This window comes from Etheostoma spectabile, chromosome 11, assembly GCF_008692095.1.
Source record: "Etheostoma spectabile isolate EspeVRDwgs_2016 chromosome 11, UIUC_Espe_1.0, whole genome shotgun sequence".
Classification (NCBI taxonomy): Eukaryota; Metazoa; Chordata; class Actinopteri; order Perciformes; family Percidae; genus Etheostoma; species Etheostoma spectabile.
The window spans coordinates 1,862,558-1,884,405 of NC_045743.1; the positions used below are offsets into that span (position 1 = coordinate 1,862,558).

Consider the following 21,848-nt stretch of genomic DNA (forward strand, 5'->3'; position numbering starts at 1 on the left):
GTGTGTGTGTGTGTGTGTGTGTGTGTGTGTGTGTGCGCGCGCACGCAATGTATTGCATGAATTATTTTGCCACACAAAAGCTGCAACCAGAGCTGTGTCAAAGTGAAAGTCACTGATTATTGTTGAAGCAGTCATATCATCTGTGCCAAGTGTCGTTAACTGTCTGTTTGTGATTTATTGTTGTAGTATAGAGTTGCCATGGTTTTGCAGAATTACGGGACAACTGCTGCTGCACTGCATGCTGGGCTTAAAATATTGATATTGATTGTGACAGTTAAAGTCTTTGTTTTGAAAATTCTGATATCCAGCTAGTGACTCTTTTTCCACTCACTGGATAAGTAATGAGTCCTGACTGGGGCCACTGGCTGCCAACACAGTGCAGAGGTAGAGAGAGCAGAGGGGGCATAACGTTTGCAAGCACAAAGGCCCCTTGAGTTGGAAGTAGAGATAAAATGTTGTATCAGAGTAGCTGGTGCTTGATAGCAGTAATTATATAATTTACTCAATACTGGACATGCAACACGTTCTCATAAAAGTAGTTGATGGGACCGTTGATGGATACTTTAGTGAGTATTGCAGGGCCCCTGCATGCTCGTTCATGTCTCATAAGCACGGCATTTGTTCAAAATGAATTTGTCAAAGTTAGTGAAAGGAAACTATATGTCATAATGAATGTTTCATGAAATTGGTCCTTGATCCATAGGCTTATTTTATTTAGCCAAAGGTTCAGAAATCCACACTATATATATATATATATATATATATATATATATATATATACATATATATTTGCTAGTTCATCAGGTACACCTAGCTAAAACCAATTCAGTCTAATTCAGTCGCCATAAATCCTTCTTGAAAGTTACAGTGTTCCGTTTGAACATGTCTAGAGAGGTGTTGATTTAACTGCATGGCCATTTTGGAGGATTTATTTGGTTTAAGTGCTTGCTGAGGCCCTTTTGCATGCGTTATTTTTACTTTTTGTTTGTTTTGAGTCCACACTGTGTTATTGAGCTGTGTGCAGTGGCATCTCCACTGTACGTTCATAATTAGACTAGAAACTTCTAACTGCAGACTAAAAGATTTGAATGTGAATATTCCGGCCTAGCACAAACATGTTGTTCTCGTTACCCAGATTTGATGTGTGCGTGCGTGCGTGCGTGCGTGTGTGTGTGTTGACTGTTGCATCATAACAGGGCTGGTGAAGGGCCTCAGTGTTTCTCCCTCCATTGTCATCCCAGCAGGCTGTGGGGTGAAGTAAGGGATTGTGTGATCCAATGAAGCGTGCTGTTATCAGAGACTTCAGCCCCGGTAATGAAGCTGACATCATCCCATTGCCTCAGTTTAGAGCTGCATGATGCACAACAGGTCACTGGGGATGGGAGGGGAGAACCCCAAAATCACTGCAAAGCCTGTGTTGTTAATGATCAAAGTCTTCTTCTGTTTTATTAGGCCTGGTTTGCTGAAAGGTCATTTCTGTGTAGCAAATGAAGTTCTCAACCCCTGTTTCACATTGAATGAAAGAAATTTTGAATGACACCTGGGACTTAGATTTGAGTCAGACTTAAGTCACAAAAATGAGAATTTGAGAGTTGACTGCTCTGAAGTTTGATTAACTTAAGACTTGACATGAAGGCAAAAACATTCAAATTAAGTTTTGAATCCCGGAACAATAATAAATTAAGGCAGCAGCAGGCAGGCTTGCCACAAAGCTTGAATATGTATTATTAGTCCTGTGCACCGAAAGGTTAGTGAAAAATCTTTGAATTTAACTTTTTGATTTAGATAAAGGCTGACACATTTGGTATCTTCTGAAATTTTAGAAGCTCGACTTAGAAGTGTAAATTGAGTTGTGTGGGTTTAAAACATGTCTGATATTCTGGAAGGTTCTAACTCTTTGTCATTTTGTAGACACTATTCACCAGAAAAAAAAACTACAGGTGGGTTTCTGCCAACTGCAGCGTGGGGGATTCACATGAATAAGAATTGACATCTTCCGCATTTCAGTCTAAAACCAAAGCTCCCTGCGGTCAAGTCAAATCCTAGTGTATGATATCACACCTGCACTGACTCATCTGTGCTGGAGAGAAACAAGACTAAGACAGATATAGGGCAGATGCCTAAAGTTTTATTGTCATGACAATTTTCTGGTTACTGAAGTGGAACTCTTGTGCCCTCCACTGGTGAAAAGCCCAAACGTGTGTTTGTTCTGACACTATAAAAAGGGGCCTGTGGTTGAATTTTTTTGCAGAACTGAATAAAAGAGACACACAAACTCAACAACCTAGTAAACTTTGTTTGTACCTTGTGTTCTCTCTGAGAGACATGCATCTGTGTGCTCATTTTGTTTCACAAAGCCAGTACACAAAGGGGCAGTTGTTCATAAAGTAAAGTATACCGGGCGCCCGGGTGGCTCAGTTGGTAAAACGGGCGCCCATGTATGGAGGTTTGCGCCTCAGCCCCGCGGGCCCGGGGTTTGACCTGCGGCCCTTTGCTGCATGTCATTCCCTCTCTCTCTTTTTTTTTAAAAATAAAATAAAGTATTCTTAGATCTGATTACAAGATGAGCTAAATTGTAAGCTAAATACCTTACAATTCAGACTGCAAAATGGTACAATAAACTTACTCAATAGATAAACCCAGAACTCTCTCTCTCACACACACACACACACACACACACACACACACAAACACACACACACACACACACAAAAAGAGCTAACCACAACAATCATTAACTTTGTTTGAATGATATTTGCAACCAAAACTGTTTTGCAAAATAAAGTGTGTTCTTAATGAAAAGGCATATTCTGTGAGACATTAAAAAAAGTTACATGATTGTGTTTCATCTTCTGACTAGTTTTAAAAGAAGTCTGTAATTACAACGGAGATCCAGTAGATGTCTCCCCTGTAAATATAGCAGAAAACTGACAGAATTGGAGAAAGTATTCTAAAAATATACTGTTTATTTTAGGGTTTGTCACAGCAGTTCTCAAGTGAAACAGCAACCAGGAGGTCGGAAAATCAAGAAATCTAGCGTTGTACATTTGTCTTTGGTGTCACGCACCTAATTGGAACATTTGAGAGATGAGCTGCATTCATGACATTATCATGTCAAATATATGTTAACAACAACATCTTCTAGGATGTATCGTGTGGTATATAAATCAAGTCATTATGTAAGAGCAGAGATTTGTGGTGTTTAGTAGTCTTTAAGAGTATGTTAGAATGTGCAGAATTGGCTATCAGGGTGAAAAGGTCATTTCTCATTTCAGTGTGAGTTCAGTTGGGACAGTTAAAGGCCCCTGTGGGAGCAGAATATAAAGCAGAGTTTATGTGGTTTGGACAAAAAACATCATGTCTTCAAGTCACCTGTGAATTACGATCATATTAATGGGATAATTCAGTAAAGGCTGAAGTATTGGATACACAATTCCAAACTGGTCAACACCATGCAAATGACATTCTTGGTCAGCAGGTGTCAGTGAATTCATCCCAATAATGAATATAGGACGTCAAGGCACAACTAATGATTTTTTTAAAAGTATAAATCTGAGGCACAATGAATCAAATAGTCACTATAAGCCTGTTCCGCTGCTCTATTTTTAAATGTTAACAAACCTTTAGCATCACAAAACAAAATTTGATTTATTTTGTTGTCCATTTACTAACATAGAAGTTGAGGCTTTGTTTATGGTTTGGATCACAGATTGTGCCTTTAAACCAGCCAGGAAGCCGTGAGCCATTGCACATTGTAAATGAACATTAAAGACTAATGCAACGTTTTGACTTACTTTTTTGAGTTATTATCTGATCTTTTAAAGTAAGGTAAAAACACAACGAGCTACTAAATCACAATTCGATGTAAGAATCACGAGATACAAAAGCTAAGTTTCTAAGTCAAACAGTTAAGATACAATGTAACCTAACAATTATGGCTTATTTAGGCAACATTAGGAGATCATTTAAAAAAAAAAAAAATCTGAATTAGGAAACTTAATGGCCTAAAAAGTCTTGGCTTTTTGAAATTTTGACAATATGTCAATGTCTTGTTTGCATGAATATTTTTATTTCTATCATTTCCTCAATTTTTAGATGTTATTGTCTTTTTTTTCTGGCATAAATGGGCTTCCATACACATACAGTAAAACTAAGAAAAATGTGTAGTCCAGTGTGACATATCTTTGTTGAACCAGCCCTGCAGAGGATGTCCTTGTAACAGTCTTTTCTTTTTCTTCCTTCCGAACATCCTTTTTGAGAGTGTGCACGGAAGCAGGGAGCAGCCCCCCTGAGAGACGGAATGAGCGAAAACGACAATCTTTGAAGAATATCGGACATCTGTGCCACAAATAACAATCACTTCACCTTTACTGTGATGGTGTGGAGGATTGTGGGAGTGGATAATCTACATGTCATTAAAATCCGGTAAAGTGCTGGTTCGTCGGTGGGGAGGGAGACGGAGATGGAGAGCGCGTCTGACAGGTAAGATCGTGATTTAAAAGCTCAGTCGCGGTATTTTTTTTTTAATTGGAAATCAATAGCATTTCTGACTTAAGCGACTTTTGTCGGAAACAAACTGACAAAGTGTTTGCAGCGCCTTGTGATGTTGTTTCCGATGGCGTCGACCACCGCGCCTGGTTAACGAGGTCAGTTCCTAAAACTCACATTAGCGTTTAGATTCTGGTTTTCTAGGAGACAAGGCTTGTAGGGAATGTCATCCCATTGTTCGTGGAGAAGCAGGTGGAGGATCACCTGTAGAGCCTAAAAGCGAGACAAATGGGACTATGAGGCAGCTGATTGGCTGTAGCTAGCCAACAGTAAATGCCACGTTTGGTGCATATTAAGCAGAAATGGTGTGTTGAAAGCACACAAGTACAAATCTGTTTGTTATTTTTTAATTTTTTTAAACAGACCCAATTCATCCTATAAGAAATCCCTTTAAAACATGCAAAAGAACATGGGTCTTAATTTACAAACATAGTCAATTAAAGGAATTATTCACCATTTTTTGATTTTGGGTTTTTAGGTGAAGTTGTGTGCTGCAACCATAGACCGTCTATAAATTGATCTATTGATATATTAATATTAACGGTCTATGGCTGCAACATCTCTGCTGGTTGCCTGGCAACATCCTTAGATTCCTGCCTTCTGGATAGCCATATATGCTAGCTAGGCTATTTCTTAACAAAAAGCAATTCTGCCTTAAACACACAAATTGTCATTTTTAAATGTGTTTGTTTGTGGAAGGAACAAAATGTGGTGCAGTATGCCTGTTAATAAGCTTTAGAGCCTATTTGTTTTCAACTTTGGACATAGTCCAGCTAGCTATTTCCAGTCATTATGCTAAGCTAGGCTAATTGCTTTTTTTTGCTCTAAGTCCATGCTTAATATGACCAGCTTAACTACAGTAAATACGATGCTGGAACCTGCAGCTGGTTAAATTAGCTTAGCATACAAACTGAAAACCGGTGGCAACAGCTAGCCTGGATCCATCCAGAGGTAATAAAAATGTAGGCTACCTACCAGCACCTAAAGTTCACTAGCTAACACGCTATATCCTGTTTGTTCAATCCATCCAAAAAGTGAAGTGTAGGCCATATGCCAGACTATTTTCTTTTCCAGGACCAAAGCCTGTTAACAATTACGCTGCCCCAGTGGCATAAAATGGTAGAAACTTCCTGTCTCCTAAGAGGGCGCGGCCTTGTTTGTTAGCGTAGTGAATGTCATCGGCATGGATGCAAACTTATATGAAAGAATGAAAGGAGAGGTCATTAGATGAAGCGATACAATTAATTCCAACTGAAGTAAATGAAACGGGCACTTGCAGAAGTCTAAGTAAGTCGTTTGCCACTGAACATTTTACTGTTTGTTAAATTCTGATACATTTCTGCTGTACGGACCAGGAAGCAGTGTCTTACAGCTACCACGGTTAAATTAAATAAGCTACAGTAAAATACGTCATGCCTCCTAATTAGGGTTTGTGGCCTGTTTGGGCTATATAAATCAAATTTACTTGACTGCTACATAGACAGCATGTCTGTGATGCGCTATAAAGACGCTGCTCCAGGCTTTGGTTGCTGCACCAGCATCTCCACAGGCTGCACGCCAAGTTTAGAGTGCTTTGTAAATACCACAAGCAATGACAAGAATGTAGACAACTTCACTGCTTGGTGTCAGTCTTCACTGTCCTGCTAAAACAACACATCTCTTCATTTTCCAGTTAGTTTTCAGTATTTGGCACTCGTCAGCAGATGTTGTAAGTGTACGACACATGTCATCAACCTTTAGGAGGATATTATGCTTCCAATCAGCTTTCTGAATCATACTGTCACCAGGCTATCATTATGCAGACGACATGCACACCAGTGAGTTTTTTTTCTGCTTAGTTGTCTCAAGTGTTTAATCACATTTATAATCTGGCGAGTTCATTTTAGAGTAGCTAATGTTTAATTAGTCATTGACTTGAAATGCCAAGCACTTACCATGTTAGCTTTGTCACAGAAGCCTTTGACATTCCTCAGCTTGATTCATGTTTGGTTTTTATATTCACTTATTGAAGTGGTAGCATTTAGTCTAAAATTGATTGAATGTAGAGTGTGCTGTCGATGGACATGTGGAGCAAAATGAATGCATAGTGGAAATTGCGCACAATGAATCATACAGTGGGAAGAAATGTGGCAGCTTGTAAAACCAAAAAATTGAATTGCTGTACTTAATTTGAAAGCAGTTTTTTTACACCAACTACTACTACTCATTTAACTCTCTATGTTGCAAGTCTTCAGATTGACAGCAGCTTTCCAAGGTCTAAGTTTTATTGACTTCAGGTGCAGTTTATTCTACATGAATATAAAATGGCAGTATGGCTAAGTTTGCTTTTTATCAGTTTGAAAACCTCTAGAGAGAAAAGTTTTAGGACAAACTGTATATGTACACCTCAAATTAAGGCTAAACAAACAAGGATTTCAAATAATAATAATAAAATTGTAAAAAAAAAAGTATCATTTTAAAATCACTAGGGTGGGCAAAACCCAACTGCCACGAAACTCCTTATTTGAAAATTATGCTGATAAACTTAAAATGCATTAACTTGGGCTATAATAAATTATTTTTTTAATTATTGATGAATCAGTTGATTACTTTTTTTTTGTTTAGTCTGTAAAATGGTGAAAAAGGCTTATCACACCATCCCAAAGTCCAATAGGACATTTTTAAGTGGCTTGTTTTTTCTGACCAACCACCCAAATCTAAAAGAATCAATTAACAATGATATATATTAAACTGAGAAAAAACAACAAGTCCCTACATTTTAAAAATCTGAAACCACAGATTTCTTTCTTTCTATTTGCTTGATAAACAATTAATCAATTTTCCGAAGTGTCTAAATTAAGTCTTTGTTGATCTAATTAGTTGTTGTCAGCTCTATATTTAACTATAAGAGTGAAGTCAAATTAATTTCAAGAGTCATGCTGTGATGACAACGGTCCCTCAGAAGATTAAAAGCAAATTTCATGGAACAAATCTTCAACGCCCTGATGTGACTTTTTACATGGATAAATCACCTGAAACCAAAGCTTGAGTTGTAGTATTGCCCTTCGACTGAACCTTGATCCCAGGTAACTCCTCCCACCTGTCAACTGTTGAGTCACTAACAGCTACATGAGTCCTCCCCTCTCTCTCTGCTCTTCGGTGCATGTCTCGACATGCCGAGAAACACCAAGGGAGGGAGGATACAAAAAAACAGAACAGGAAAAACCGGAGAGCATGAGAGACAGATAGATGGAGAGAGGGAGGTGTGAAGTAGCAACCACGGGTTGTGAAGAGCTGAAAGCGTGAGAAAGGAAAATGACATTTCATGCTAAAGCTGCAGTTTGGGATTGATGCTCGAAATCTTAAAAGAAGCGGCACAGAACCTGAAAGAAGGGAAGACTGTAGCTGTAATTGAAAAATTAAGGAACACTCAGTCAGGGTAGGGGTGAGATACTGTGTCATTATATCTGTGAAAAACATGTTGTCACTTCCTCTTGACTCATTCCTTTTCCCTCTTTCTGATTTCTGATTTTTGACGGAACAGCTTCACAACCATGGATCCTCTCCTTCGCTGTGGCGTATCAAACCTTGCAACACACCGATCATGACAAAGTGGAATGAAGAAAATTAAGAGGTGAACAATCAGCTGACTTAACCTTTTTCTGACTCATCTGCTCGTCAGCCTTACACCTCTAGACCTGAAGGGGACAGACAGCCACTGATAATAATCACCTGATGCACCACTTTCAGGAACTCTGTCAGGAAATGCCCAGAGCTGTCTCAAACCAGAGGTGTTAACAGCTGCAGCTCAACCTAAAAGTCAGAGTACAATTACTGGAGGAGCATGGTGGAACGTGGAGTTCAGAGCAGTGAGTTGTCGCCTGGAAGTCAAACACCCAGGAACAAATGAGTAGCAGTGGATTTGGCAGCAGCTCCAGCTTGCTCCAGGGCCGACGTTTCTACTGCCGGGAATGGGCCCTGGACAAGCTACGACGCTGCCTGGACAGCCGCTCTGTGCCAGGGCAACCGGCAGGGCTGCTGGTGATGGGGGGCCCCGGCGCCGGGAAGACCGCTCTGTGCACTGAGGTGGTGTGGCCCAGCTCGAAGGAAGGTCTGGCAGTCGGGCTGGCACCACGCTGCCTGGCCTCCCACTTCTGCCAGAGGGAGGACCAGAGGAGTACGGTCCTGTGGAGGTTTGTCCTGGGCCTGGTGGAGCAGCTGAGGGCCTCACCTCTCCTTTCTTCTGGGTACAAAGAGATCATCAACAGCTCATCTGTATCCGCTTCTCTGGAGCCTCTCACCTGTCAAAGAGACCCCGATGATACCTTCAAGAGGTTTGTATCACATTTTCTTCAGACTTTTACTTTAGAAAAGTTTTGATGTGACAGTCGAACTGAGGTTTATTCTTTATTGAAGGGAGAGTACAAGGTTGAGAGAAAAGTTAACCAAAGGTAGCAAGCCTGAAACTCATGCAGGCGCTTGGCATGTGTGTGCATGTTCAAGAGTGAGGCTCATTCCCAGCTCCACACAGCAAAATGTACACGTGTGGCATCACATTCTGTAAATGGAGATTATTGTTGATGAAAGCAGGAGCAGCTGAACAAAGTTGCATCTGACATGTGTCAAAAGGGAAACAAGTGGTTTATTGGTGAAAACAACACAGTGAGAACCTGTGCCACAAGTTCCTTTTTTTTGTTTTGTAAATGGTCGGTTCCAACATTTGATTGTGGTGACCAAAAACATTGGTTTGTGGTTATTTTAGATGTGACAACCGATTATGAGTCATGGGAATGTAACCTAGTCTGTTGTCCACCAGACAAGCTTAGATTTAAGATCATAGACACATTAAGGAGCCATTTATTGTTTTGTAACATAAAAGCTTGCTTGGTTATCTTAATTAATTTGTAGCCTATTGCAACAGTAAAACCTATGGCTGGCTGATTTGAAATCAAAATGACAAAACTTTTCCGTGATCAGTAGGGTTGGGTATTATGAGACTAAATCAATTTTCTACTGTACTGAGATTTCACATCACACACTATAGGATGTGTATGCAAAATCAATCCAATTAATGCTCAAAACATGTTGTGCTGTTAAAAAAGAAAGAAACCGATTTTGTCAGTTTATAAGTTTGCCTAGCATCACTACGTTGGACAAGTATATGATGTACGATTCTGATTCCACTGCAAGTTAACTAGTAATGATACTGGATTATCAGCCCTCATTGCAATGGCAGCAACACTATAATAAAAAATTAAAAGCTCCCCACTCAGCCTAGAAAAAATAGTGATTGTGTCAAACACAGCAGCAACTCCTGCTCATGTTGTGGGAAAAAGATCCGAGACAGCTTTGAGTTTGCACCTCTTCTTGTATAAACAGAGGTGATTCTATGCAGGTGTTTAGACTGTCAACAGACAAAAAGAGTTGCAAAGCCTGTAAATGTAAAAAACCAAAACGAGTGGCCGTTGCTGTAGCAAAGAGAGGCCACAACAGTCACAGGAAAAAGACGGCAGCTATTCTTCTTCATCTTATATTTATTTCTCCACTCATAATGCAGCCCATTCACAGCACACACAATGGGCCTCCAGTGTGAATGAATGCTACAGTGTTATTTACGACACAACTTTCCTTTCAGAGAGGAGAAAAAAGAACAAAGAAGTGAAAAATGCCTCTAGTACCCCAGTGACCATCTCAGCACCAGTCAGCGAAGTCACTCTCCTCTGCAGGACTTTTTCATTCTCTCCCGGTGTGTTTGCTCTGCAATGAGTCTGAACCCTTTCACGCTCCTCCTGTGTTTGCTTACCTCTGGTGTTAAGTACCTAGCTGGATTCCTCATGCCTCTCAGACTGGCTCACAGCCAGACACTGTTTGTGTTTGGAGCTCTTGTGGGAGAAAGTGGCAGCGGGCAAAACATTGCCATGTGAGAACAGCCGTTGACAAACTGTTGAAACATGGGCTTCAGTTGCTTCAATTAAAGGGCATACATGGGATGTATGTCTTGAGGCAACTGGTTGTAGTTATCAAGTCATTACAGTTTGTCTTGATTGCTAAATGACACTGGTCACAATTAAAGACTGTGCAAAACTCTTACCACAGTTTGCATTACTAACAGTGACCTGAGCAATAGTCTATATCCACAATCGTTCCAATTCCAGGACTGCTCTGGTGCTGCCGCAAATTCTGCCAGATGCATGTCTTTTCAACCAGTACCTGCTTCCTTCCGCTTTCTTTGTGTTGGAATTTTAAACTCCAGTTGATTTATGTGGACTATGGTTAACTGCTCCTTACCCTCTGCAGGGTAAATTGAGGCAGCTCGCTAGTCTGTCCACTCTGAGTTTTCTCTCGCACAACTAAAACAACTTTTGAATGTACACGTTTCACCAAAACCTACCTGAGTTCACATCACCTGCAAAACTCATACCAAATACAACTCTTCACACATGTCTCAAAACAGGCTCAGTGCAGCAAATATAAAAAATAATAATAAGAAGAAGAATAATGATAATAATAATAAATTGAATTTATATAGCACTTTTCAACAACTCAAAGTCGCTTTACAGGGCAAGGTAAAAAACAAAGCAAAATAAAACAAAACAAGATTTAGGCACAGATGAAAAGGGAGGGGGGTGTGGGGCTACGGATAAGCAGAGGTTTTGAGGAGGGACCGGAAGATGATGAGGGACTCAGAGGTGCGGATCTCTTGGGGGAGGGGAGTCTGGGAGCTGCCTGGGAGAAGGCTGTGTCCCCAAAACTGCGGTAGGCTGGACTTGTGGATGGAGAGGAGACTGGCTGAGGTGGACCTGAGGGGCCGTGAGGGTTGGTAGGGGGAAGAGGTCCGTGAGATATGAGGGGGCCAGATGGTGGAGGGCTTTGGAGTTGAGGATCAGGATTGTGTAGGCCACTGGCCATTGGAGTTGTTTTAGGACTGGAGTGATGTGGTGCCAGGATTTGGTGCGGGTGATGATTCGGGCGGCTGCGTTCTGGACCAGTTGGAGTTGCTTGATTTAGGTAGAGCAAGAGGAGATAAAGGCGTGAATGAGTCTTACTCTAGGTTAAGTTAGAAAACCACCACCTGGTGGCCTGAGAGCTCTGATCTGATTGTAGCCTGTGAAGTGATACTGAGTACCGGAATAATATGTTTTGATGTGAGGAAACCTGGTTTTAATTTGTGACATACTAACATCTACAAGTTGAATTAAAGCTCAGGTTCAAAGGTCACCCACAGCCCTGTGTCCAGGACTATGTGGGCTGAATGGAGCGGTAAACTTAAAGCGGCAATAAAAGGTTCATTACACTTCCTCTACCACAGCGCTGAACGTGTGCCCGGTGAGGGAGTGTCGCTTTAATCAGATGACTCAAGCAAATAGAGTTATGATAAGCTTGTTGTAACCCAGATGTAGTTGTCAAACAGGGCAGGGTTTAAATGTGCTTTTAATTGCAGGATATCCTCAATGATAAAAGTCAAGGCTACCGCGTGGGGCAATGTCTTACTGTAATAATATAATTGACACATTAAGGCTTGGCTTGTAATATCTTGCAGGAAGATGCTAGATTGATGTGAAGCTCTCTGACTAAAGACCTTTTCTTGGTGTGGCCTGTATTGTTCACCTGAATAGGTCTGTATTTCTCATACAGCACATTAGGTTTATTACTGAAACCAGTAATTAATCAAAAATACATTTAACCTCTTTAAACACACTTAAATACATGCTTTCTTGCCTAAATGTTTTACTAAAATAAAAGTGATACAGCTCCCGTATACTTTGGCCCCCTGGGATGTGGATGTGGAAGTTCATTGGGAAGCTAACACCCTCAATTTTGTGTTCCAAGTGTCAGTGTGATTCTAGGCCTCACTGACGCAGAACTACAGAGGTTAGAATGGAGGTTTTCTATTTCCGTCCAAGTAAAGCATCTGTAACATGATTGGGAAAACACTGAACATATCAGATGGGCTACACACAGTACTAGTACCATAGCCACATGTCTCAACTTACTGCAGAAAAAAATCCAGAAAAAAAAAAAAAAAGATTTTATATGATTAATAGAAGCTTTTACACACACACACACACACCACACACACACACACACACACACACACACACACACACACACCACAACACACACACACACCAAGTATATTAGTGGAGAAAACGTTTTCTCTTAAGTGGAGAAAACGGTCCCGTCACCGTAACTAATTTCAATGTGTTGCATGAAGACAAATCAACAGTGGTGGAAGTTCAAATCAAAATATACTTAAAGGTACCCTGCCACACTAAACCGTTTTTACTTGCATTTTTTAAAACATGTTAGGTCGATATGTGTTTGTGTTATGTTGAGAATGGGAATATGAACTGCTACCTCCTCTGTCAGCTCTAGCCACTGAAAAGAAATAATCAGAGAAATCCGGCCAATTAAAACAGCTGGTCAGTCTGATGTCATGTTGCCTGAGCTTATTATCATCATGAGCTCTCCTAGTTGCGCTGGGTAAAGGATGCTTATAGCTAGGCTCTCATTGGCTAGCTCTTAGCCAATCAGAGTCAAGCAGCTTAGCTCATTGAACATGAATGAGAACTGACGCAAATCTTCCTGCAGGCTTTCTATACCACGCTGGAATGGCTTGAAACACCTTTACATTACAAAAAGTAGAAGTAGTAGAAAACAGCAGTAGAGTACAAGTACCTCAAAAACTGTCCTAAAGTACTTGGGTAAGGTTCTTTGATTCTCCACTGCAGCAAATCAATCAAAAAAGGGCAAACATTTGCTGCTTCCAGCCTGTCAAATTTTTGGATTTGCTACTTTTCTTTCTTTTTTTAATTGTTGTAAACTTAATATTTTTTGAATTTTAGACTGTACACATAAAATAAGTAATTAAAGATCTTGTGATGGGCATTTATTCACTATTGATTGAATTATTTGTGGATGGATTAATGAATTATGGAAATAAACTTTTTTTTGCTGCAAGTATAAAATGACCACAGGGGTTACTGCTGTTTTTTTTATAGCAGAGGCAGGACACCTTACTTGAAAGACACTCAACCCACACCATAAAAAATGTAGTTTTTTTCCTTCAGGTTGAAATGATATGTGCTATTTCACACAGCAAATGCCATATCTTTGAGTCTCATTACTGTTTAGACTGTTAGACTGTTTATTCTAACTTATTTTGAGACGTGTCAGGATGTGGGCGGCTTTTCACCAATGCTGAATACTTTCCTGGGCTAAAGTCTGAAACAAAATACACCCATAAACGATGCTAGTTCAAATGTACATTAAGTGAGGATAAATGTAATAGTTTATGGACGTTTTAATGGGGGCGCTAATAGTTAATTTGTGTTTTTCAGAATCATATATGGTGCATGTAGTAATGCACAATTTCATGAGAGTAGCTTAAACAGGGCAGACATTTTTGATGCATCATTTGCCAAAGTCTAATTGTTATGGATGATTAGTCATCTGTGATGTTGTTAAATTTCAGTCCCCACTCCCTACGCGAATACTAAATCTGAGCCTGCTACTTTGTTGTTGACCTTAACACGTTCAGCTAATGACCCTGCTTGTAGTTACTTATTCAACTTCACAGGCTTCTGCTTCTGATTAATTAACCAAGCTTCTGTGCTTGCCAGAGTAAACTTCTCATAAAACTGTCATGCATCTCTGCCACAACAGCTCTGTTTACAGGTTAAATAATCTATCCATGGTGTTTTATAAACACTGCTGGAGCTGTTTCCTTCCCGGTAGCGGTCTAGTCTGATTGGAAACATTGCTCACTTTGCTATTATTAGGCACCGGAAACACGCTGAAAAAGCTGAAAACATAAAAGGTTTTTCTAGGTTTTTATAAAAATCAGGTTAAAAAAAAACAGCCCTGCTTGGACTAAAGGTGACTGGTCCTTCTGCTCATTTCTAAATATAGCCATTAACACTAATGACAGCACACACACAAGCATACACCCTGTGTTGGTTGCAGGATAATTGATAATCAAGTTTAGCCTCTGTGTGACCCATTCATACCAAACTGTCGAAGGTTAATCATTGTTTGTCACCTTTGAAACAAGACCGCTGTCAATATGTTAGTTCTGTACAAATCTCTGCTATTCGGAACACAGATTGAAACGAGGCCTGGTAAAAATGCGTTCAGGTTATTTAATGTTGCATCTGAAATGTTTACAATGGCAATTCAGTATGCCACTATAGGTACGGTGTTGTGTATTTAGTTTTATGACATTTTTATATAGTTATAAAAGACAGAACATATCAAACACTGTCTGGGATAGATCAGTAGGTCCATGTATTTAAGAAAATTGAATTGCAGACGTTCATTAAATGTTCCAAGTATCAAACAAGTAAGAAGGTAGACTAGAAAAAAACAAGTGTAGAGCCACGCTATTGGCTCTGTACTGCTGTCTGAAAGCACAGTGGCGCTTTGAACTAAATGCTAAAATGCTCACAGTAAGAGAACTAACCTGCAGATGTGAAACAGGTATAGGTATAATGGTTACCATGTTCACTATCTAAGTTTAATTTGCTAGGATGCTAGTATTTGCCAATTAGCACGGCTAATACTGATGGGAATATTCCATGTATTTTGGTCGTAAACCAACGACCAACAAACAACAAAGAGGAAAAGTGAGGGGATCACCAAAGTCATTAGGCTTAATCCTATGGGCAACATGAATGTTAAAACAAAACTTTTATGCAATCCATCAAATAGTTGTCGAGATTTCTGGACCAAAGTTGTGGGCTGACCAACAGACTGGCTGAAGATGTCAGTGATCCACTAACTACTCCTTTACAACCCTCACCAGGCCCAGTTTAAACACAGGTCTGACACTGTTTGGCTTAGTTAGGACAAGGTAAACATGGGTTCCTATAATAACTACTATTACTATACAGTTGCCATAACATTATCAGAGGTGTCAGAAGATGTTTGTGTCTTTGTCTTGCATATTTTTACTGCAGCCACAGTATTCATCTGGAAGCGCCTCCACCTCCCTCAACTTGCACTGTCATCATGAAGTTTTCATGCTCCAACAGTGCTATACAATCTTGATGACTGCAGTATTTCATTCTCCCCAGATAAACTTGCCTCAGGTCTTAAGTCTAGATTCAGGAATAGTAGCCTGGAGGTCCAAAAAACATTTGATCTCTGTGCTCCCGCACTGGGTTCAGGTCCTCATTGAAGACATGTTTTCTTAAAGACATTCTTTTTCATGTGTTATTGTTTGTGGACCATTTTTGTGTGTTTTAAAGGTCCTGAAATTAATATAGTCAGTGGAAGTACTTAAAAAGGAGAGGTGCACATTACAAGTATGCTACAGTATGTTAGGATTGTGTGTGTGTATATAAACTGTGTACACCTGTGAGGGTGGGGGTGGGGGGTGGAGCAGAATTTTTCAGAAGTTCCATTAACCTGAGTCACCATCAGATCACAACAGGGTGTGGGTGCTGCCTGTGCACTTCAAAGTTACACTGGAATTTTTTTTGTTTTTGTTTCACTGTTTTACCTCCAATTCCAGTGTTTAATCACAGTAGAAGATACAATGTTTGCTATTTCTGTTCCTTAATCACAGCTGTATTTCAAAGTTAAACGTTTGAGGTAAATGTCTCAATATTACAGTTTACAGAGTAAAAGGTCAGGAGAAACCCAAATTTGAGTCACACTGCCTGCTTATGTCGCTGATAGAAACATTTTGCTTTGGTCGTCTGTTGTGAGGTTGGTTTGACTGACATGCCTGTTGTTTACATTGAAATGATTTGAATTGACTGTGTGTCTAACAATCTGAGAGGTATGGTAAGATTATTTGTAAAATGAGTGAAATGGAAAGCAAAAGCAAAAAAAAGTGGAGTTGCCTTAAGTAGGTATGGCAAAATAGCTGCCTGCATAGTGATTGAATTATCTCATTTTGTGTCACTGACTTTATATTTAAAATGTTTAGCCGGCTGTGTTGCAGTGAAGTTATTACACTGCAGTCAATATAAAAGAAAATGCTCACACTGTTACTTTCAACTCCCTCATCTGCCCTTCTGCATTTTTTGACGGCCGACTTGCATTTAATCTCTTTCTTTGTGTGTCTGTCTCTTTCTCACATCCTTTAGAGCAGTGTTGGGACCCCTGTTGGACCTTCCTCCTCCCGCCCAGACGCTGCTGGTGGTGGTGGACGCCCTGGATGTTGGGTATGGAGCAGGAGAAGGAAACGGGAACAGCGGCTCCATTGCACAGCTCCTGGCCGCCAATCAACACCTGCTGCCCAGCTGGCTGCTGCTGGTCTGCTCTGTCCGCCGCCACAACAAGGCTGTGTCCAAGATGTTCTCAGGTAAGAAGAAAGAATAACTCATCTTTGTGGACGTTGCACTTTAAGATGCTATTATGTTAGTGGGGCTAAACATGAACTACCTCAGGCTTGCATGTGGTGGATATTCGGCAGCCTTGATTGGGGAGTGAAATGACTGTTTGTTCTTCTCTTGTTTTTTTGTGTATAACATTAATTGATTCATTTTAATGATTATTATTAAACATACAGTTAACAAACAATACTTTTTTTAGAATTACTACCTAGGCACACAGTAGATGTAAAATATTTTTTTTTTAGATGAAAACTAGAAGAACCCAAATAACACAATGTTGGACTGATACATTCCAGAAAAATATGCAAAACTATATTGGGTTAAAAAAAAACCTGCACTCTCTTTCTGTGTTGTAGGTTTTCGTAGGCTCTGTCTGGATGATCTGCGCAAGCCCCCGCCAGTCCGTGATGTCCAGCAGTACATCCTCTGCCGTCTAGATGAAGATGCAACACTTCGCCGTCAGCTCACCCCTGACACAGCTGACATGTTGAATCTGCTGCATATTAAGAGCGGCGGCTGCTTTCTCTTCCTTGAGCGTGTGCTGGATGGAGTGGCAGGTGCACTTGTGGGACTCCGGGAGATCCGAGACATCCCTGGGACTCTCAACGGCCTCTACCTGTGGTTATGCCAGAGACTGTTCCCCCGGGGGCTCTTTGTCTATGTCAGGCCTCTCCTCAATGTCCTCTTGGCTGCCCCAAGGCCCCTCACGCCCCAGCAGCTGTTCACAGCAGTCTGGACACATGACACCCCGCTCAGCATCCAGGACTTCCAGAACAAGCTCCGAACCCTTGCACCTCTCTTGATCAATGGCCCTGGGGACACCAAACTACTTTTTCATGCCAGCTTTGCTGAGTGGCTGACGGATGTTAAGTATTGCACACAGAAGTACCTCTGTAGCAGAACAGAAGGTCACAGCATGCTTGCTATGGCTTTGACTTTGCAGGGACCCCACCTGGACATTGAGGACACTTGCCAGCTTGCCACACATTTAGTTTGCTCAGGTCACCATAAAGATAAACCCTCATTATTGGCCCTGTGGATGCTGTGGGCAGGTGTGCCTGCTCTTACTCCTGTCGGCAGTAGTGCCCTCACCACATCCATAAGCCATCCTCCTGTTCTGGTCAGTCAGGAAGTCTTTCAGCTTTTAACAAGGAGTGGGCTAGTCTCTGCAACATGTTTTTCAGATGCAGACCTAAGGGTTGGAGTGCATTACACAGGAGAAGAGGGAACAAATTTACGAGAGGCGTTTGAAAGGGAGATGTCTGTAAAGAAGCTGCTAGGCAGTGGGGTGTCTGTAAACCAGCCTATTTCTACAGATGGACAGACCTTGCTAGCCATTGCGGCTCATGAGGGTTCTGCAAACGTAGCTGAACTCCTCCTGAAACATGGATCTGATCCACTGATTAGTGATCACCAGGGTCAAACGCCACTGACGTTGGCTTCCAGGCAGGGTCATGTCAAAGTGTTGTCTGTGTTCCTTGAATGGACCAAAAGCCAGGAGCCAGAAACTGCAGTGCGGATGATGGAGCATCACGACAATGAAGGCTGGACAGCATTGCGCTCTGCAGCTTGGGGAGGACACAGCGAGGCTGTCCGGCTTCTACTAGATTCAGGAGCAGATGTGGATGGATGTGACGCTGAGGGCAGAACTGCTCTCAGAGCTGCTGCCTGGGGGGGGCATGAGGAAATTGTCCTGACCCTGCTGCACTATAGGGCACAGGTGGATAAAGCTGACAGCAAGGGCCGCACGCCGCTTATTGTTGCTGCCTATATGGGACACCATGAAGCTGTGGAGATATTGCTGGACCACAATGCAGAAGTTAACTTAGCTGATGGAGATGGGCGCACTGCTTTGTCAGTCGCTGCCCTCTGTGTCCCTACAGCAGCAGGGGTCAAAGGTTATGGTGAGGTAGCAAGTCTGTTGCTGGAGCGTGGAGCAGATCCAGGACACAGAGACCATGATGGAATGACACCATTGCTTCTTGCAGCCTATGAGGGCCATGCCGATGTAGTTGAGCTTCTGTTAGAAGCTGGTGCTGATATAGATGAGACTGCTGGCCCTAATGGCAATGTCCCTGCTGCAGCTGCTGTTACTCCCCTACTGGCAGCTGCAGCAATGGGCCACATGAAGACAGTGTCACGGCTGCTTTTCTGGGGAGCAGCTGTGGATGCCATTGATTGTGAAGGCAGGACGGCACTCTGCCTTGCAGCAGCAAGAGGCAGCGTTGAGGTTGTCCGTGCCCTGCTGGACCGAGGCCTGGACGAGAACCACAAGGATGACCTTGGCTGGACTCCACTGCACGCTGCTGCTTGTGAAGGCCATCGGGGTGTGTGTGCTGCTTTGACAGAGCGAGGCAGCATGGCACGTGTTGGAGAGATGGATATTGAAGGACGCACCCCTCTTATACTGGCTGCCCAGGAAGGTCACTGGAGCACTGTCAGGCTGTTGTTGGACAGACGTTCTCCCATTGATCACAGGGCGTACGATGGACATTCTGCCTTGAGTGCTGCACTCCTGGAGGGCCATGCTGAGGTTGCAGAGCTTCTTATGAGGCGAGGGGCTGATACTGATGTCCGGGATGCAGAGGGAAGGCCTCTGCTCTACCTCCTAGTGTTGGAGAATCGCCTTGAAAAGGCTACTCTCCTCATAGAGAAGGGGGGGGTGCCCCTGGAGTCTAGAGACTCTGAGGGCCGTACAGCGCTTCATGTGGCTTGCTGGCAGGGGTGTGTGGAGATGGTAGAACTACTTTTAAAGCATGGGGCAAACCCCAATGTACAGGATACAGAGGGGAGACCACCAATGCATTCAGTGTCTTGGACAGGACATGCTAAAGTAGGACGTTGTCTCCTTGATAGCAGTGGTGTCAATATAGACCTTGCTTGTCACCAGAAGGCAACAGCTCTGAGTATTGCTGCCCAGGAGGGGAAAGAAACATTTTGCAAAAACTTTGGAAAGGGTAATCCAAACATGGGTAAAATTTGGCCCCCAGTCCATCAAAAGGCTGGGGAAACATGGGCACTTTAACATTGTCAGGGTTTGGAGAGCTAGGATCCAAGCCAATTTTGGGCCGTTGCCTAACCCCAATACGTCTTCTGCAAAAACCCAAAAAGTCCCTTTTTGGGGTCTTGGGGGTAATGGAGGGGTGTCACAGCTGCTGCTAACCTCCCCTCTTCAGATCTTTTCCGGCCCACGCAGAACCTTCCACTCTACGCAGACTCCCAAACCTCATTCCCCCCCACCCTGGCCCGGGGCAGCCCGCCCCCGCCACGCCCGCTTCATTAGCAATCCCAGCATCATGCCCGCGTGTAGTGTCCCCCCCACCCTCCCCCCACCCCGGGAGGGCCGCTGGCGCCTCCATGGGAAACAGCAAGACACCAAAAGGGCAGCCCCCCTTTCCCTGTTTGCAAAATCTCTGCCATGGGCAAAATGCGAACTGCCCCAGAAAGGTTTTGTTGGGACTTGAATATATACAAAATGAACAAAAAAACTCAAACCTAAAAACCAGACAGGATTTCATATGGGTGGGAAAGGACTCGTCATGTTCCCCGGATAAGCCAGGGGAAACAGCCCCCCGCAGTAGGGCTAAAAACGAGAAAGTCCTCCTCTGGGTACCAAAAGGCTACAGAGCCAACTTCAAGGGGAAGCTTGGGATTCTCAACCCCAGAAGAACATTTTGTCACCTGCTTACTACAGTTTTTTTCCCCCCCCCAACCCTTTTGTGCCTTTCCAAGGGGTGTTTTGGGTTTCTAGAACCAAGACCCAGGCTTAATCTGAAAAAGGGCCCTCAAAGCAGTTTGGGGGCCCCCAGGAGCCTTTCAAAAAGAACCCCCTACTTTTGCTCATAGTGATAAAGTTTTGCATTTTACCTTTTTTTACAAACCTTTACTTTAAGATTAAAAGGGGGAATTGGAAAAAAAATTTCACAGCAAAATTTAAAAAAAGTAATTTATCAACCAAAACTCTCTGTCCAGCATCTCCATGTGAAGTTTGCGCATTTTTTTTTTTTTTTTATTTTTAAATTAAAATTGTAGGGATTGTAATTTTTTATTTTGAAAAAAAATATTATTTAAATTTAAAAAACTAAATTGCCCCCAGTGGGGTTTTTTAAAGGGTATTTTTTTGGGGACAAAACCCCAAAAGTGGCAAAACATTTTTAAACATCCACAAAAATTTAAATTCAAAATGACAAATTTTTTTTTTGGGGAGAGGAATTTTTTTTCGTTCAAAGAGGAAAGCGTTTTTTTTTATTTCACGAGACCTTTTGGGCGGAAAAAAAAGGAGTGGTCCTTTCTCCACCCCCTTTAGAAAACCAAGGAGAAAAAAAAATGACATCAAAGTTCATTCCGCCTTTCCGTTTCCTTTTGGGGGTGTTGGCAGGGCTTAACGACGTCTTTAATTTTAAAAGGGCTGTAAACTGTGTTAATTTCAACCCACCCTATTTTTGTTATGTTTTGTTTAAATTTTTTTTTTGCAAGGAAATACCTTTTTTTTTAAGCATAACACCTTTTCAAAAGGGTTAAAACTTGTGGCCTTGATCTTTATTGAAGCCTTTAATATTTACTATAAAGTGGTGTACACCCCACATAGGTCCAGTGCTGACAACCAAAAACAGTTTCAAGAAAAGCAAGCTTACCAAAAGCCTAACCCAGTGCGGGGTTTATGATACAAAACTATAAAAGACAGCCAAGTGTACTGAACCAATTTGGCTTGCTAACAGTGCGTGTCTGTGAGCAAACAGGAAGGAAAGTGAAAATTGGACCATAAAAACTGAGGGTGGATGTGGGAGGATTGTTAATTCCAAAACTTGTGTGGCGGCCCAAAGACATTTTGAGTTCTTTTATCATTTTCCATCGGATTAATGTTTAATTACATTCATTCATTAAAGTGGCAAACGGTGCCATAACAATGTCTACCTCTTTGCTGTCTGCTTCATTTGTGAAAGAAGTGTGTTTATGTTTTATTTCATGCACTTTACT

General features: G+C 41.8%; 1 protein-coding gene across 5 annotated transcripts; it reads left to right on the forward strand.

Annotated features, from left to right (window-relative positions):
* The first annotated feature begins 4,182 nt into the window (after nt 1-4,182).
* On the forward strand, nt 4,183-21,307 carry ankrd50l (ankyrin repeat domain 50-like). Of its 5 annotated transcripts, none has more exons than XM_032529991.1 (5): nt 4,183-4,482; nt 8,072-8,161; nt 8,278-8,861; nt 16,623-16,840; nt 17,228-21,307. In XM_032529991.1, exons 3-5 carry the CDS (start codon nt 8,434-8,436, stop codon nt 19,894-19,896), a joined length of 3,315 nt encoding a protein of 1,104 aa, XP_032385882.1. In that variant the 5' UTR covers nt 4,183-4,482; nt 8,072-8,161; nt 8,278-8,433; the 3' UTR covers nt 19,897-21,307. The 5 variants fall into 5 exon arrangements, with proteins under 5 accessions (XP_032385882.1, XP_032385881.1, XP_032385878.1 ...); XM_032529990.1 differs by lacking the exon at nt 4,183-4,482 and adding an exon at nt 7,740-7,966; XM_032529987.1 differs by lacking the exon at nt 4,183-4,482 and adding an exon at nt 7,740-7,966 and having other exon boundaries at nt 8,072-8,861.
* Nucleotides 21,308-21,848: the final 541 nt, after the last annotated feature.

What these genes read in the sequence shown, in the direction of transcription:
- ankrd50l (XM_032529991.1), top strand. Translation starts at nt 8,434, where the DNA reads ATGAGTAGCAGTGGATTTGGCAGCAGCTCCAGCTTGCTCCAGGGCCGA. An exon ending in CCCGATGATACCTTCAAGAG is followed by an intron (nt 8,862 to 16,622) that starts GTTTGTATCACA and finishes CACATCCTTTAG; the next exon opens with AGCAGTGTTGGGACCCCTGT. An exon ending in TGTGTCCAAGATGTTCTCAG is followed by an intron (nt 16,841 to 17,227) that starts GTAAGAAGAAAG and finishes TCTGTGTTGTAG; the next exon opens with GTTTTCGTAGGCTCTGTCTG.